Below are 17,517 nucleotides of genomic sequence, written 5' to 3' on the forward strand. Positions count from 1 at the left end.
CAGGTAAAGCAAGAACAGGATGCTATGAAAGGAGCATTCAAAGGAAGACAGCCTTGGAAATTAATGCATGACATTTAAGAGCAAAAGAAAAATGAAAACCAATAAAGGGATAGAAAATAAGAAAATTCACTTTAGAGTAAAATGCGAAGCCCTGAGCTGGAAAGAAGGAGAGAAAAGAGAGGGAGCATGGGCTGAGTGGGTTTCACATGTGAACAGAAGGGTCCAGAAAAAGAAGGAGGCACCAAAGGGAAGAAGAATCAGTGGTTTCCAGAACATTTCCTAACGTTGAGGGGTGTGAGATGAGGGACCACTCAGTGTCTGATGAAAGAAAGGAAAACATACAAAAGAGAATGAAACAGACATATCTTCATGAAATTTCAGAACACTGCAGACAAGCAATTTCCTAAAATCCAAAAAGAATCCAGAGACAACACGGATCATACCAAGTTCCCTAAATACTAGAAACTAAAAGACGCTGGATCAATGACTTCAAAATGCTTAAGGGAAACTGAATTCCAACCTGGAAATGGTCAGGTGGGTGGGTACATTTTCAGAAATACATAACCTCTCAAATTTGCCTTCCATGCACTCTCAAGAAACTCAGGAAGTCTCTCAAGAAGACACTTCAACCAAAGGAGAAAGAGAAATATATGAAATCTCAAGACCCTCAGAGTAGATGAGGAAAAGGCAAAAAAAAAAAACCAATCCTAAAACAAAAAAAACCCTAAAGGTCTCTCAAAATGGGACTGAGTTACAGCCATACAAAGGAATATGAAAAATGAAGAATAGTATAAAGGCAAGGAAAAGAACAGTAAGACAAAAGGAACAAAAAAACATATACTCCAGGAGCCTGTATGTGAATTAAAACATCTCTGCAAGGACACACAGAATGGCTGTGGCTGGAGAAGTGAAATGGCCAGACACGGAAAAGAGGAACACCCTTATTCTTGTTTTTAAAACATGTGAATATACTACTTGTCCAAAAACAAAGTTTAAAGAGTTGAGGGAACGAGCATTAACAAATCGCAAACCCACCCACCCAGCCGCTTTCTCTTGTCTCCTTGGCTCCTCTGAACCTACCCCACACCCTCCCTGCCACAGACTGGGTGCATCCTAACACCCCCACCGTGTTGTGAGGGGGCCACCCCGGGGCAGCAACCAAGAGGGAAGCATTGTGTTCCCACTCTTGAGACACAGACTCTTTAGACTGGGGCGGTGGGGGGTGACGCGGACGGGGACGGTCTGTATTAACAGGGTATTCTGATTCCAGTAGGTGAATTAGAAAGAAGCCTGCTTTTACTGGCCAAGGAGTTTGTTTCTGATATGCTAAGGTAATTGCTTATGACTTATTTCCCTCAAGAAACACTCATCAGGAGAGTTAAAAATTAACCCCACAAAGATGGGTATTGCTGCCGTATTTCAGGAGCATTACAAGTTCATGTGGACTTTGTTTTACGTGTATGATATGATGCGCGGTATTACTTCTAAGGGGACGTCTCTGCTGGCAGCCTCAATCTGGAAACTGTACAGGTGCAGAAATAGCCACTATTTCTCACAGTGTTGTTTCCCAGAACAGCAGTCATTGGGAAAGCCATATGGTCTTTTTATTGATGTTTTGTTTTTAAGAGGCTTCAAAAGGGACATCCCGGGCACAGGTCTTCGGGGGGATCTTACACAGAAGCAACAGAGCGCTTTTCTCCCAACCACACAGACCCAAACCCACACTACTGCATAAGAAATGTCAGGATAAACAGGCGCACACACAGACCCACTCTAAGTCACAAGGATCTCTCATCTGACAACCGCAACAGCCTCCTGCCTGAACTACTTGCCACAGCTCTTGTGCTTAAAACTCTGTTTACACTGCAGCAGAGCGCTCTTTTAAAAATCTAACTAAGATCACGCCTCCCTTCTCATCAGAAGCCTCCGACAACGCTCCCCTTCCATTTACAGTGAATCCTTAGGCAACACCTGCGCGGTCCTGGGGGACCTACCGTGTCACCGCCCCCCCCGCCCCGCTCTCCTCACTGCCTTCTGCCCGTATGCTCACCCCGCTGGCCGCGCAGCAAGCGCCCCGCCCAGGGTCTCTGCACCGGCATTCACGCCGTCTCCTCTCAGGTAAGAGCGCGTCAGGTCATCTGAGCCCTCACCCCACCGTCTGCATTCCCAAGTCCTCTCAACAGCACTTGCCAAACACATTTTTTATCACCTTATGCTGTCATATATTTTTAATGATCCTTTTTTTCTAATATTAAAATGAAAGTTCCATGAGCAGAGAAGTTTATCTGCTTTGTTCACTGACAGGACTTCCAACATGTGGCACACAGCAGGCATTCACTAAATACCGGTAAATGATGAGATGTGATGGAACAAAAGTAATTATTTTTTAATCACCTGAAAAGAAACAACCACTTTAAAGATAAACAAGCCAATGGTGAGTTTCTTCAGAGATAAGCAAAAACAAACCTCATATTGAATTTAATGGGCTTCCCTGATGGTTCAGCTAGTAAAGAATCTGCCTGCAATGTGGGAGACCTGGGTTTGATCCCTGGGTTGGGAAGATCCCCTGGAGAAGGAAAAGGCTACCCACTCCAGTATTCTGATCTGGAGAATTCCACAGACTATACAGTCATGGGGTTGCAAAGAGTCGGACACGAACGACTTTCACTCACTCAAAGTTACTTTTTCATCACAAGAATTCAGCTAAAAATATATATATATATTCTAACCATGAAAATGTTTACAAAAGATGTTTTATGATAAACATCTGTGAATGTACACTTACACTTGAAAAAATGATGGTTTTTCCTTTCTAGAATGCATGGATGGGATTCTACTTGAACTTAGCCATGGAATCTAAGCTCACAGCCATCTGAGGAGGCTTTCACTGCCATCTAGCAAATTCTGAATTGTCAGATTTGTGATCTTCAAACATACAAGGCTCCTAGAAATTTCTGTAAGTTTATTATAAAAGGATACATGAAAGGAAAAGAACCCCAAAAGGTAAGATGCAAGAAGACCACTCTCTTAGGACAGGGTCACACCACGGGTTATCCTCTAAGTCAACAGGATTCTGTTACTCTTTAGAGGATAAGTCATGTCCAACTCTCCGCAAACCCACAGACTGTATCCTGCCAGGCTCCTGTGTCCAAGGGATTTCCCAAGCAAGAATACTGGAGTGAGTATCCATTTCCTCCTCCAGGGAATCTTTTGGACCCAGGGTTCGAACCCGCATCTTCTGCATTAGCAGACAGATTCTTTACCACTGAGCCACCTGGGAAGCCCCCAGCAGGATTTACCCTTGGGTAAATCACATCCTTTAAAAGCTCTTTTAGCTTTTTGCAAATGTATTCCATGGAAAACATGTTAAGTATTACCTCGACTGTCGTCCATTTCGCCGTCCCTGGAATGCTCTGACTGGATGTCTGGAGGGGTCTGAAGGACAGCCACACTATTCTGATTTATGATCTTCAACTTCAACTTTGGTTTTGACCGTTTTCTTCTTGGAACAGTAACTGTGAGGCTCTGTAACTGAGTCATCCCTGATTCCGTCAAACACACCCCATCCTGGGTGTAGGTCTTGGGTGGATCTAAAATTTCAATATACCAAGGAAACAAATTAAAATTCTCCTTTTAGTTTTGATTGATAAGTTGATCACTCTCCAATAAGGCCCATGTCAAGGCAATGTGACTTCTATAAACAAATTACCTATGAAATGAACAGATAATTAGCAGTATTCAATTAAAAGTAATAGTTGGCCAAACTTCCTTGAATTATAGACAGACATCTTGTCAATTTTTTAAAAAAATGGTCTTCCTGGCATTTCTATCTTCATGTATCAATATAGGAATTTAAAAAGCAAGCACTGAAGCTAAAAAGCAGTGCTTCAGCCACTCAAGTAAGAGTTTTCTCCTAGAGTAGCATTTCAGCATAGAAGGTGAGGATGAATTTACACACGAGAAATAAGAATACTCCAAAAGCCCATTTGGAAATCAAAGTATCAGTATAATCACTTACAAGGAGAGGTAGTAAATAACCAAAAATCCTGGAAAATTGGAAGTGTACAAAGTTTCTGCTCATTAGAACAATTTCTGTGCTATCCAAAAGTTTTTGTATCAAATGATATCAAATAGAACTATGCAAAAGAATGACAGTTTAAGAGTATCCTGTTAATCACTATTCTAGGCTGATGTATTACAGAAAATAGAATAAATTCTGAAGAGATTCCTGTTTGCTAACTAAATTTCATTGTTTTAATTGATAACTAAACACAATAATGTATCAATGAAATCAAAACAAGTATGTAGATAGCAGTTATTTCAAAAGTGGTTATTTTCACTGATCATTTGCTGAGATTTGTAGGAACACTGTCACACTAAAGCTGGAAAAGACAGGCATTTTGTATATTATTAGAGAAATGATTATCAACATTAGGGACTTTACACTGAACATGATTAAGGCAGGAGTCAGGTAACAAGTCAATTACATAAAAATCAAGCATTTCTTTGTTTTTTGTAAAGAACAGTCAAGGAAAGCATTTCAGGTTTTACCTAGTTCTTTCACTTTTGTGACAATTTGTGCTACAAGTGAAGATTCACAGCAGTCTGAGGAAGGCACTGAAATTAAAAAAAAAAAACCTCATAATTTTTTCAAAAAAGTTAAAATGTATTTAAGGATTTACATATGGCTAAAGTTTCTACTGCTGCACCCATTTTAGTGAAATAAATGGTAGAATTCAACAGGGAGAAACGGCAGAGGAAATACACACTATGTAGAAGAAAAACTGATAAGAACCGATGTTAAAAAAAAAGGATCGATATACTGGATTTCTACATATGCCTAATAATTACAAAATTATGAGTCTTGAAAGCTACGCTTACGTCTTAGAGCTAAAATATATTCTTAATTTACTTCATGTAAGTAGATTGCTTTAATACATTAAGTTGAGGCAGTAAGAGTTAATTTAAAAGAAAAAATAACTTATTTTTCATAAAACTCTTTCCAAATAACAGCGTCACAGAAAGAAGCAAGGAGCAGCGCTGAGCCCACTCGCTGGTCCAGGACGAGCACAGGTGAGCTGCACGATTGCGCACACTCGCCACTCAGACTGCCTCTTACCGTTTGATGCAGGCATATAGGGTCTGCACAGGCTACAATCGAAGCCAATGTCTGCTACGTTCTCCACTTCCTCTTCAGTACTGAAGTTCTGACAAACTGCATGCATCCACCTAAAGAGACCATATTCGTATTTTTGAAAAAAGAATACACTGAGGATGGTTTCCTTTTAAAAACTGCAACAGTAGCTAACAGCCTGCAACCATGAAACCCCTAAGTCTCACATGCTCCTTCCATCCAGCCCACGTCTCTCTCCTAACCATCCCTGCTGGCCCACAAAACCCGTCAGAGCTGAGAAGAAAAAAGGAATGGGAACAGATATCAGGAAAGAAGCAGAAGCACTTCATTTGAGGAGGATCGGACAATCACTTTGTAATCTATCACAGACAGCCAGGACACTGGCTCAAAGTGAAAATGTCAGTCGCTCAGTCATGTCTGACTCTCTGCAACCCCATGGACTGTAGTCCGCCAGGCTCCTCTGTCCATGGAATTCTCCGGGTAAGCGTACTGGAGTGGGTGGCCATGCCCTTCTCCAGTCCGCCCCAAGCACTGAACCTGGGTCTCCTGCATTGCAGGCAGATTCTGTACTGTCTGCGCCACAAAGGAAGCTGGTCAGGGCAAGCAAAAAGGAACGGACAAGACTGTGCATGGTGGAGCATGCGCGTGCTCCAGGGGACGCGTCTACTGTGAGGGGGACAGAGCTCACAGCAGTGAATGTTCAGTGGGAAACGAAAGATGTCATTCTGCCTTACAACAAAGAATTGGGAGGCAGAGTCCTGAGACTCCTTCGCTACTGATGAGATGATATGCTGACCAACACTATGTGAACGGTGCTAACGTAGCACAGTAACAGGCCGCTGCAATCAGCCCTCAGGAAACGCCAAGCGAAACACGCTAAGCCTGGAATTGAGAATATGAAAAAGTTTCTAGCCAAATGAAAAAATCTGGTAAGGAAAAGATCTTCTTAAATTTAAGACAGAAGAAAATTTCTTCTCCAATTTTCTTTTCCTATATTTAAGGGAGAGAAGCTTGCAAAAAAAGAGGGGCAGTAAGAGAGGACAGCACCTGTCACACTGTCTACACTGCAGAATCAGGTCCTCCTCTCTGTAGTTCCGGCAGCAGACGGGGCAGGCGGACAAGCTCGCACAGGGGGCACACTGGGTGTAGTTGTTCTGCCACTCGCATCTCGGACCTGCAGACGTAGCTCCACAGTGTCTGCACCACACACACCTGTAACCCAACACACACAGGTCTCAGCCCTATTTAATCGAGTTAACGGCGTGGCTGAAACTCACAGAGCTACACACGAACAGAATAGGGGGAGGTAGTCAATGCAGACTGGAAATACTTTCTTATTAGTGATACCTATCATTGTTAACACATATCACACAATTAAGCAGAAGTGGTTAATCTGTGAAAACTATAACGATGTGGCTCAGCTCTTAACTTAAACATCTAAGGAGGAAACCAAAGTCCCGGGGTACCATTTGCACTTCCAGCCTCCTTTGGGAACGGTCTGCAGCGGAGGGTCGAGGCAGTAGGTGTGGTAGCTGATGTCACAGTCGTCGCACAGCAGGAGCCGTCCTGGGTCCGTCGCCTTCCCACAGGCCTCACACACGGTGCACTCAAGGCACCGCCAGCCCTTGCTCAGAACCACTTTAGTGATCTGCAAAGGAAACCACCAAGCCGTGTCATTCACACATTAACCTGCGCCTCACACAAACAGGATCAAGTACACCCTACAAACTGATCCGGTGCTCACAAGCCCAGGAGCAGGAGAGGGGCGAGCAGCTAACGCTCACTGGCCCAGTGCCGGCCTGGCCACATTCATGTACTTTTAGGAGTCTGCCTAGTGGACACAGTAAGTGACATATTTTCACACCTTAGTTTATATAACCACCATGTGCTCTGGATTTTATGGATTTTAAAGAAATCAAGTAAATTATCCTATAATTATTATTATTTATTTGATGGTGACAGGATCTTAAGTTGTGGCATGTGAACTTTCAGTTGCATGTGAAACTTAAGTTTCCTGACCAGGAATCCAAGCTGGGTCCCCTGTACTGGGAGTATGGAGTTTTAGCCACTGGACCACCAGGGAAGTCCCCCCGTGATTTTTAACATAGGACTTGAAAATGTATTGATACGGTTTCAATCTATGACATTTCATGAATTCATGATTCTGAAAGTTGTGTATACCATGTAAGGACTTGTATATTAAAATCAACATTAAAAATGAAAACTCTTAAGGTATAACATGAATTCCCAAGGTGATTTCATGGTTTTGGAGGATTTTAGGCTATGAACCTAGGACTTTTAAGTTCACATTCACTCCTCTCTTTATTCTTCTTTCCTTCAAGGGTCTAACTTAGTAGAAAAGTTTGAGAACCTCAATTCCTCAAAGCAGCCACATATGTAATATTACGAATCTGGAACCAACTAAAAAATCTAATAAGATTAGAGTCTATGTGTAAAAAGGACAACAAAGAATCTGTGTAATAATAGTATAGCAAGTGATCAAAATATATAATAAAAATTCAGACCATGAGGACGCTACATGGGAGGAAAAGAAAAGTTAAATAAATGAACAACTATCAAAATAGCACCAAACTTTCTAACTTCAGATCCTAAAATAAACTAATAGTGTTCAATTCTACAGGAAAATACTTTACAATCCTTAACCTAGATAAACCAGCAATTAAGTGTTAAACTGACATACAAAGTCTTTTAGACACACACAGTCTTTTAGACATACAAAGACTCAAACTTCAGCTCCTGAGTACTCTCTCTAATGAAGTTAGCGATGTGAGGGAAGAAAAAGGAAGACATGGGATCCTGAGGGCAATGAACCCGACAGAAAACATTAGCCCAGAGATACTAAGGATGAGAACTGAGCAACAGACCCAGAAGTTTCCAGCCCAGCTCAGAACAGAGAATAGCAGAGTATAGAAGAGGTGGGCCTTTCCCAGAAAAACAGGCACTTGCTGAAATGATGTGCTATCATGCTTCTACAGTAGGTAAAAACAAACAACAAAAACTAATGGAAAATCATCAATCATTATTTTCTTCTTGCTATAAAAAACTCCACGAAAAACAAACTAAACTCATAATATACTATTCAGGTCTTCAGTGAACATTTATGGAGTCATAACCAACACTAAATTAAAAGACATTTGCTACTGGGAAGAAAAGCTATGACAATCCTAGACAGCATATTAAAAAGCAAAGACATCACATTGCCGACAAAGGTGCATATAATTAAAGGCATGGTTTTTCCAGTAGTCACGTACGGATGTGAGAGTTGGACAATAAAGAAGGCTGAGAGCCAAAGAATTGATGCTTTCAAACTGTGGTGCTGGAGAAGATTCTTGAGAGTCCCTTCAACAGCAAAGAGATAAAAAACCAGTCAATCCTAAAGGAAATCAACCCTGAATATTCACTGGAAAGACTGAAGCTGAAGCTCCAATACTTCAGTGGCCTGATGCAAAGAGCCAACTCACTGGAAAAGACCCTGATGCTAGGAAAGAATGAAGGCAAAAGGAGAAAGGGACAGCAGAGAACGAGACAGTTAGATAGCATCACCAACTCAATGGACATGAGTTTGAGCAAACTCTGGTAGGTAGTGAGGATTGGGAAGCCTGGTGAGCTGCAGTTCATGAGGTCACAAAGAGTTGGACACGACATAGTGACTGAACAACAAAGAGTTCTCAAAGTTTGAGACAAGCCACCGCAGAGTGAAGGCTCTGTGGACTCACCTTAAAGCTTAAAAAGAAGTTTCAAAAGGTTCAAACAACTGCCTGCACAACAACAACAACTCAATCCTTTTTTTAAAGGAACAAAATCCAGACTGTCAACAATATGCTAACACACTGCACAATGTCCACGTGCAATCAAAAATTACTAGATATTAAAAAAGGCTGGAAAACATATCCTAATGAGGAGAAAAAATAGTTAATATAATGTGACATGTGTGATAGAAGCAGCAGACAATTATAAACTTTTCAAGAACTTGTGAGGGTGTGAAGTGGACGGTGGAAGCTGGAGAGTAGGTTGGTGAACCAAAACATGTGCTTCAAATTTGATGAAAAATATCAATCCATGTGCTCCGAATTTGATGAAAACTATCAACCCACTGATCCAGGTAACAGAAAATGTCCTTTTGCATATGAATGAGGGTTTGGTGGAAGTAGAGAGTGAGCAGGGTGAAATAAAGAGTTTTTACTACATACTCTAGTTCTCAACTTTTATGATCAATAGACAGAATGAATCAACTTCATGCCTTACCAAAAAATAGTATAAAGTATCTTTTAAAATTAAATGTATGCATTTGTTGTTATACATTTTCAAGGCAAAGCAGGATAATTACCACAAATTATGATCATTGATCTATAGGAGTTTGAGGTAACACTTTAAAGGCAATATTTAAAGTATATACTTAAATACTGTCACATATGTATAATAATACTAACAAACAATAATTGATTAATTATAAGAACTGAGAGGTAGCATGATACTACTCAGATCAAATCTTAATATTTATATTTAAGTGTATTTACCTTAATACTGACACAGTATGGATGGTAACACTGACCACACTGAGAACAGGCAAGTAATCTTCCCTCTGCTCCTTGGCCAAAACTGCCACAAACTACACACATATCCTGAAATTAAGAACACAGTAACATATTTTAAATCCGAGACCAAACTAAGAATATGCTAACATGCTAATTTTACAATTTGTATAAATCACCTTCTTCGTTGATATAGCTCTAGAGCTAAATAATCAGTTGGCCAAAAAATCTGTTAGGGGTTTCCCGTAAGATGCTGTGGAAAAACCTAACAAACCTTTTGGCCGATCCAGTATCAGATGACACCAATGTTAGTGTGAATGAGATGAAGCAGAAATGCACAAGGAGGAATGTAAAAGTGGAGGACAAATAATTTAGTTCAAACCTGATGCAAAGTGAACTTGTCACTACTAGAAAACAACACAACTGTATTGTGCATAGAGTTTTCTTCTTCATCCTTATTTGATGAAATATCTGCAGCAGACACCTATAAAAAGCAAAATAAACAAAATATGAAGTCATACTTCTCACCTGTATTATACTTGGTTGAAAAGCTTAAGAAGATTCATATTTAAAATGTAACTTTTTTGCCAGAGATCACACTAACAATTCTAAATTAGGTTATTATTGCCAAGATACTTTTATAAACATGTAAAGTATGGCATTTTTTATTCACTTAATTGTTTCTTTATAGAGTTACAAGTCTCACAGATCAGGAAGTAATGAGAAAACAAATCTGTTTTTAAGAAGACTTGATTAACCAGAAATTCTAGTCAAGAAACAAAGGGTGTATTATTATTGTGTACACATACATGAACACACACATATGTATCATTCTATTCAGTGACTCTTAAAGCCTGCAATGGGTGCACTCCACACTGAGATGTATAAAGATATAAATACAAAATACACATCAGATTTTAAAGACTTAGTAACAAACAAAAAATAATGTAGATATAGCTCATAAATAATGTTGCACGTTTTATAAATTACATGTTGATATGATGCTATTTTGGACATACTAAATCAAAAGGTATATATTAAAATTAAATTTCACTGTTCCTTTTTTTCTTTTTGATGTAGCTACTAGAAAGGTTTTTTGTTTTAGTGGGTAGAGCAAATTCCCTGCTGCTGCTGCTGCTAAGTCGCTTCAGTCATGTCCAACTCTGTGCGACCCCATAGACGGCAGCCCACCAGGCTCCCCCGTCCCTGGGATTCTCCAGGCAAGAGCACTGAAGTGGGTTGCCATTTCCTTCTCCAATGCATGAAAGTGAAAAGTGAAAGTGAAGTCGCTCAGTCGCGTCCGACTCTTAGTGACCCCATGGACTGCAGCCTACCAGGCTCCTCCATCCATGGGATTTTCCAGGCAAGAGTACTGGAGTGGGGTGCCATTGCCTTCTCCAGGAAATTCCCTAGAAAGTTCTAAATTGCATATATAGGTCACACAGGGCTTCCCTGGTGGCTCAGCTGGGTAAAGAATCTGCCTGCAATGCAAGAGACCCGGGTTCAATCCCTGGGTCAAGGAGATTCCCTGGAAAAGGGAATGGTTACCCACTCCAGTATACTTGACTGGAGAATCCCATGGACAGAGGAGCTGGTGGGCTACAGTCCATAAGGTTACAAAGAGTTGGACATGATTGAGAGACTAATATCTTAGTACCTTATGGGTCACATATTTCTTTTTGGGCAGCAATGCTTCAGAATATAATCATTTTGAGTAACTTGTCAAAATTTCAGTATTAGCCAAAGGATTATCAACCACAGTCATTAAGTTATGGACTTAGTTAAATTTGACCAAATCAACTAAGTACACGCTGGCTTGTTAATTATTTCCAGAGTGCTTATCATGAAAAAAAGCTCTGAATTGGATGTTAAAAAAGAGGATAAGAAAACCAATGCCAAAATTATATATCCTCTTTGCTTTAAAAGCTTACAATCTAGTGTGGAAGAATTGAGCTGAAACACAAAATAAAAACAGAATTATTGTTCTTGACAAGTGACTGACAAAAGAGTAACAGAAGGAATATATACTCAATATACGTGAGTTTAAACGCAGTTTTAATGGACATTTCTACTGTTTCACAATGTCAACAATAAAAACAATTTACAGTCACAAAGGCCTAAAGATAACAAGGAAAAAGTGTAAACAACCCAATTAGTCAGCACGAGGGAATGACTAAAACTACAAAAAATCCAAACATATGAAGAATTATGCAGTATTTTAAAAAATAGCAAGGTAGAAATCTGTATGGATTTCCATCAAGAAAGTCATCACACTACACTGCTGAGTTGAAAAATAAGCTGCAGAGAAATATGTGAGCTACAGCACCATGGTATTAAACACATGCAAAACGATTGTGTGTCTGCCTATGGACACGTATCACAGGTTCAAGCTTAAGAACTTGCTGGTTCTGCCGGTCAAAGGTGGTTCAGTGCTGGCACTCTCACATGGATCAGCCTAAAATGTACATGCCCAAAGCAGGTGAAAGTGAGAGAATTAGGACTCGGGAGGTAGCAGCAATAGAAACACTCTGGTCTATTCATAATGTTTAAAATTTTTAAATTGAAGAAAGATAGCTATATGTTATATTTGTATCCCCAAATTAACTTTCAATCAAACAAGCTGGTTCATAAAAGTAGAATCATTTCATCAGTGATAAATTAAGTGCCTAAGAATAACCAGCCCTTTGACTACAGAATTGATGACACACAGAGAATGTCATTAAAATACGTAACTGAAAACAGTTACAATACAGGTAACAGAAGAATACTGCAATAAGTACCTGTTTCCACATCCCCACCTTCAACACAAAAAGGGTTTTACAATGGGGTGACAGTGGAGTAGCTCACAAATGGTAAAAATATTATTCTTATTTTTGAAGGAAAATGTACCCAGAGAATGTTTTTGTTAAAATGAAAAACAAGGATATAGTATTCCCAGTATAAACCAGAAATAAAGTCTGGTGGGAAGATGCAGATCAAGTGGGGGGGAAGGTCATATTTAAATTATAAGTACTTTAAAAAAGAAAAAAAAAAAAATCAAGGTTTTAAAAAATTTAATATTATCTTTAATTGGAGGATAATTACAATATTGTGTTGCTTTCTGCCATACATCAAGACTAAAAAAAAAAAAAAAAACCCCAGCAATTTGTACATGTAAGAAAGAAAACTATCACCTAGTTTAGTGACCCAACTGTTTTTCATAATTTATTTCATAACCTTTACATTATTAGAAAGCTCTAACCTAAACCTCACAAGTTGGGCATTTCCAAGCAGGAACATAAAAAAAGAAGAGCAATTAAAATCAAAGCAAGAGAAAAGGAAATAAGATCAAAGTAGAAATCAGTGGACTAGAAAGTAGGAAAAGATACAGAAAAATGAATGAAAGCAAAGGCTGGCTCAGAAGATCAATAAAATTGATAAACCTCAAGCAAGACTGATCAGGAAGGAGAAAAGACACAAATTACTAATATACGGAATGAGGAAGGTAACATAACTACATATTCCACAGACATTAAAAGGAGAGTAAAGGGCTATTATTAACTACTCTAGGAAAATGTATTTGTCAGCCTACATAAAACAGACAAATTCCTTAAAAGACAAATTCATGCAAGAAAAAGCACATAACCTAAAAAGCCCAACACTATGAAAGAAACTGAAAATCTTCCAGCACGAATCTCCTGGCCAAAATGGCTCCACCAATGACTCTGTATAAATAATAGCAGAAAGAAATGCCCAACATGCCACAACTTTTCTAGAAAACTGAAGAGCAGAATATATTTCTCAATTCATTCTATGAAACCAGAATTACGCTGATACAAAAACTACACAAAATCATGATAAGAGAAAAAAAAGACTATAGACCAGTACTCCTCATGAACACTGATATAAGAAGTCCAAAATTTTTAGCAAACTGAACCCAAAATCATAACCAAGTAGAATTTATCCTAGGAATCCAAGACTGCTTTAGCACACATACATAAAAACAACTGATGTAACTCACTTATCAACAAATAAGCTACATAATCATCTGTACAAATGCAAAAAAAAAAAAATTGAATCTATTTTCTGACATCTACTCCTGATTTTAAAAATATCACAGTGAACTATGAATAGAAAAGAATTTCCTCAAACTGATTTGGGATGTCTATTAAAGCTAAACACCATACTTAATTATGAAAAACTATCTGCTTTCTCCTCAAGGTCAAAAACAAGGTTACCTAAGCTCATCACTTCTATTCCACACTGTACTGAAAGTTATCGCAAATTCAATAAAAAAACAGACACAAAAGGACTATAGATTAAAAAGAAAGTCAAAGTTTATTTTTGTCTTTGCAGACAACATGATCATTTATGTAGAAAATCGAACAGATTCTACAAATAAGCAATCAGAATAAGGGAGTTTGATATGGTTGTAGCATACACAACCTTATGTGTACACAATCAATACACAAAAATAAGCAGTATTTCTAAATACTAGCAACGGACAAAAACAATCTGAAATTAAGACACTACCATTAACAATAGCATAAAAATATAGTAAATAGAGATAAATCTGATTAAGTGTCTGTTCAACCTGTCTGTTAAACGAAACATCACTGAAAGAAACTAAAGAACCAAAGAAATGGAAATACAGGTGTTCATGGATTCAAAAACTCAATATGGTTAAAATGTCACTTTTGCCAAGTTAATCTATATTTTGAACGCAAACCCAGTCAAAATTTTAGCAGGTTTATTTTATAGGTACTGACAAGCTAACACTAAAATTAATACAGAAGCACAAAGGATTTAGAAGAGCCAAAACAACTTTGAAAAGTAGAAAACCTGAAGACAAATAGTGTTTGATTTCAAGAGTAGCTGTAAAGCAGAAGTAATCTAACAGTGCAGTACTGGCCTAAACAAACGGAGCAATGGCACGGCGAGATGAGAAAAACAGACCCACAAATATAATCACTAATTTTTAAGAATGAGGAAAGAGGAAAGGCCATTCAGAGAAACTGCTCAAACAACTGGCTTATTCAGCATGTAAAAATAAATGAACTTGCATCCCTATTCATACTATAGTTAAAAAACTCAAACTGAATCATAGATCTAAGTGCAATACCTTTCTAAAAGAAAGCAGAGTATCTTTGTGACCCTAGATTACGTAAGTATCTCTCAGCACCAGAAAGCACCATCCAAAGGGGGGAAAATCAATAAATTGGACTCTATCAAAATTAAATCATCTGCTCTTCAAAAGACACAGTTAAGAACATTCAAAGACAAACATCAAAATGCAAAAAAAACCCTGCAAATCATATATATGATAAAAAGCTTGTGTCCAGAATACATAAAGAAATCTCAACTCAGTAAATTAAAAAAAAAAAACTACTCAGTTTTTTTCTTCTTACTATATTAAAGGTCTGAAGAGTGACTTTATGAAAGAAGATATACAGGTAGCAAATTAGCACCTAAAAAGCTGGTGAACATCAGGAGTCACTAGAGAAGCACAAAGACGACACTATTAACATGACTATTACAATGGCTGAAACTAAGATGCCTAGCCGCACCAAATGTGGGCAGGTAGGTGGAGGAAATGGAGCCTGTACAGTCTTACAAAAATAAAATGTCACACCCAACGTGAAAACCAGCCTTTCCTTGAAAAGCTAAGCCTATACCTACCATATATCCAGCATTCCATCTCTACGTGATTATCCATGAGAGGGGAAAAAAAAAAAAAGTCCACATGGGAACTGAGATATAAAAGTTTAGAGCATATTTATTTCTAAGAGACAAAAAATGGAAACAAACTTAATGCCTTTAAATAGGTGAACAGACAATACAAACTGTGGCACATCCATACTATGTAATACCCTTCAGCAACAAAACAGAATGAACTGTTAACATACAAGAGCATGAATTAATATTAAAATAAGTATACTGAGTGAAATAAGTTGTATCAAAAAGAGAACATTCAGTATGATTTCACTTATGAACTGCAGAAAATGCAAACTAATCAACAGCGATGGAAATCAGATCAGGCACTACCCAAGAGTGAGGCCAGAAGGAAGACAGGGGCCGTCGGAGCAGCACAAAGGAATTCTGGGGTTGAGGGTGCTGTTAATTGCAGCGTGGGTTTCACGGGTGCAACCGTATGTCAAAACCTACACAACTGTACACTTCAAATATCTGTACCTTATATTAATTTTATCTGAGTAAGTCTACCAGTTTTGGGGAGGAGGAGGGAAGGGAGGAAGAAAGTGAAGGAGGAATTTGCTTTTTTAAAAAAGGACCAGAATCCAGGTTTCTTTACTTCTTTAGTAGGAAAAGTGAATAATTCTACCTGTCTCCTGAACTTAAAATGACAATTAAAATCTGAAAAAACAGGGTATCAGTAAAATAGTAAAGTCACTGCATGAAATGTTTGCCATTATTTGCCAAAGGCAGTTTTTTCAACACATTTAAGTAAAGCCTCATAATGTGCCAGTGAGCAAATATTTACCAATCTGAAATTCAAATTAAAAGACAATCAAAATCTTCAACATTTTTAGAGTCCACACTAACCTACAACATTCCTAATGTCTTCTGTAAGTAACATTACAACACTGAGAACAACTACAATAAAAAAACTTAAAGCACCCACATAATTAAATTCTTCATATAAACTCAAGAATACGGCAGGAATTTTTGTGGTTTTTTTTTAATAGAAGAGCAAATATATTGCATACTGGATTTTGAGAAGGATTGGCACAGAAAGGTGAGAGTCAAAGACGAAGGGAAGAAAAGAAAAAAGGGGTGAGAAGGCAGGAAATATAAAAGAAAACCTCATCAAAGGTTTAGAAAGAAAGCTGGCTCAGTGGTAGAGTCCACCTGCCAATGCAGGAGAGACGGGTTCTATCCCTGATCCGGGATGAAACCTCATCCTGCAGAGCAACCAAGCCCGCAGGCCACAACCACTGAGTCTGCGCTCCAGAGCCCGAGCTCCGCAGTGAGAGAAGGGACCGCAACGAGGAGAGCTGCACCACAGCCAGAGGGCAGCCCCCACCTGCCCGCCACACCGAGAGAGCAGCCCCGCAGAGTAACCAAGACCCAGCACAGTCAGAAATACATAAATACGCAAACAGAGATAACTTTAGCCTATTTATGTGACTCTCAGCATCTAAAGTTCAGTTCAGTCGCTCAGTCGTGTCCGCCTCTTTGTGACCCCATGGACTGCAGCACGCCAGGCCTCCCTGTCCATCACCAACTCCCAGAGCTTGCTCAAACTCATGTCCATTGAGTAACTTGGTACAAATGAGATTATCATCATCAGCTGACAGCTGACTACAGCAAATGTAAAGGGAACAGGCCTTACCCCAGGTAACACGACCGCCCCGATTCCACTTTTCAATTTTGATCTGCCGCGGCCGCCTCGTCCAGACAGTCCTGCACCACGAGGTCTCCGCTTTCCTGGAAATCCAGACCCCCGGCCCTACACAACAGATACGGAAAAGTCAGCGTTCTGTAAAAGCTCAGAAGAATTTTAAATCCCAATGTGAGATAAACCATCATATGAAATGTTACACAAATACACCTGCTTCTTTTATTCTGATCGAATGGCAGCTACTAAGTGAATCATTTACATCTTCCGATACGTGTTCTGCAACCTGAACATCTATAACCTTAAAAATCAAACATGTGTCTGTCACTGTGAATGCCCTGCATCAGTAAACCCCTATCACTGTATTTCCATTTCCTAACCTTACATCCAAGGTGGCTAGAACAGACACACCTCTATCCACGTACTTTCACATGCAACTAATTTTATCACATACACAGCAAGTGTAGGGAAGGACTCTTTCTAGCTGGCTTCTT

The 17,517-nt window shown here is 39.1% G+C and overlaps 1 protein-coding gene across 13 annotated transcripts in view; it reads right to left on the minus strand.

Annotated features, from left to right (window-relative positions):
- The window catches only part of KMT2C (lysine methyltransferase 2C), a 257,514-nt gene that overhangs the window by 66,249 nt on the left and 173,748 nt on the right, over positions 1–17,517 (minus strand). For all 13 annotated transcript variants that reach the window (XR_006268679.1, XM_043464206.1, XM_043464205.1 and 10 more), the window contains 8 exons: positions 17,018–17,134; positions 10,070–10,171; positions 9,673–9,777; positions 6,601–6,782; positions 6,182–6,346; positions 5,120–5,229; positions 4,552–4,617; positions 3,378–3,590 (listed from right to left, as the gene is read on the minus strand). Coding sequence is in view for 12 of the 13 variants with exons in the window: in XM_043464206.1 (XP_043320141.1) it covers positions 3,378–3,590; positions 4,552–4,617; positions 5,120–5,229; positions 6,182–6,346; positions 6,601–6,782; positions 9,673–9,777; positions 10,070–10,171; positions 17,018–17,134 (1,060 nt within the window). In the remaining variant the exon portion in view is untranslated. The remainder of the gene's footprint in view (positions 1–3,377; positions 3,591–4,551; positions 4,618–5,119; positions 5,230–6,181; positions 6,347–6,600; positions 6,783–9,672; positions 9,778–10,069; positions 10,172–17,017; positions 17,135–17,517) is intronic.

This window comes from Cervus canadensis, chromosome 3 (genome assembly GCF_019320065.1).
Source record: "Cervus canadensis isolate Bull #8, Minnesota chromosome 3, ASM1932006v1, whole genome shotgun sequence".
Lineage (NCBI taxonomy): Eukaryota > Metazoa > Chordata > Mammalia > Artiodactyla > Cervidae > Cervus > Cervus canadensis.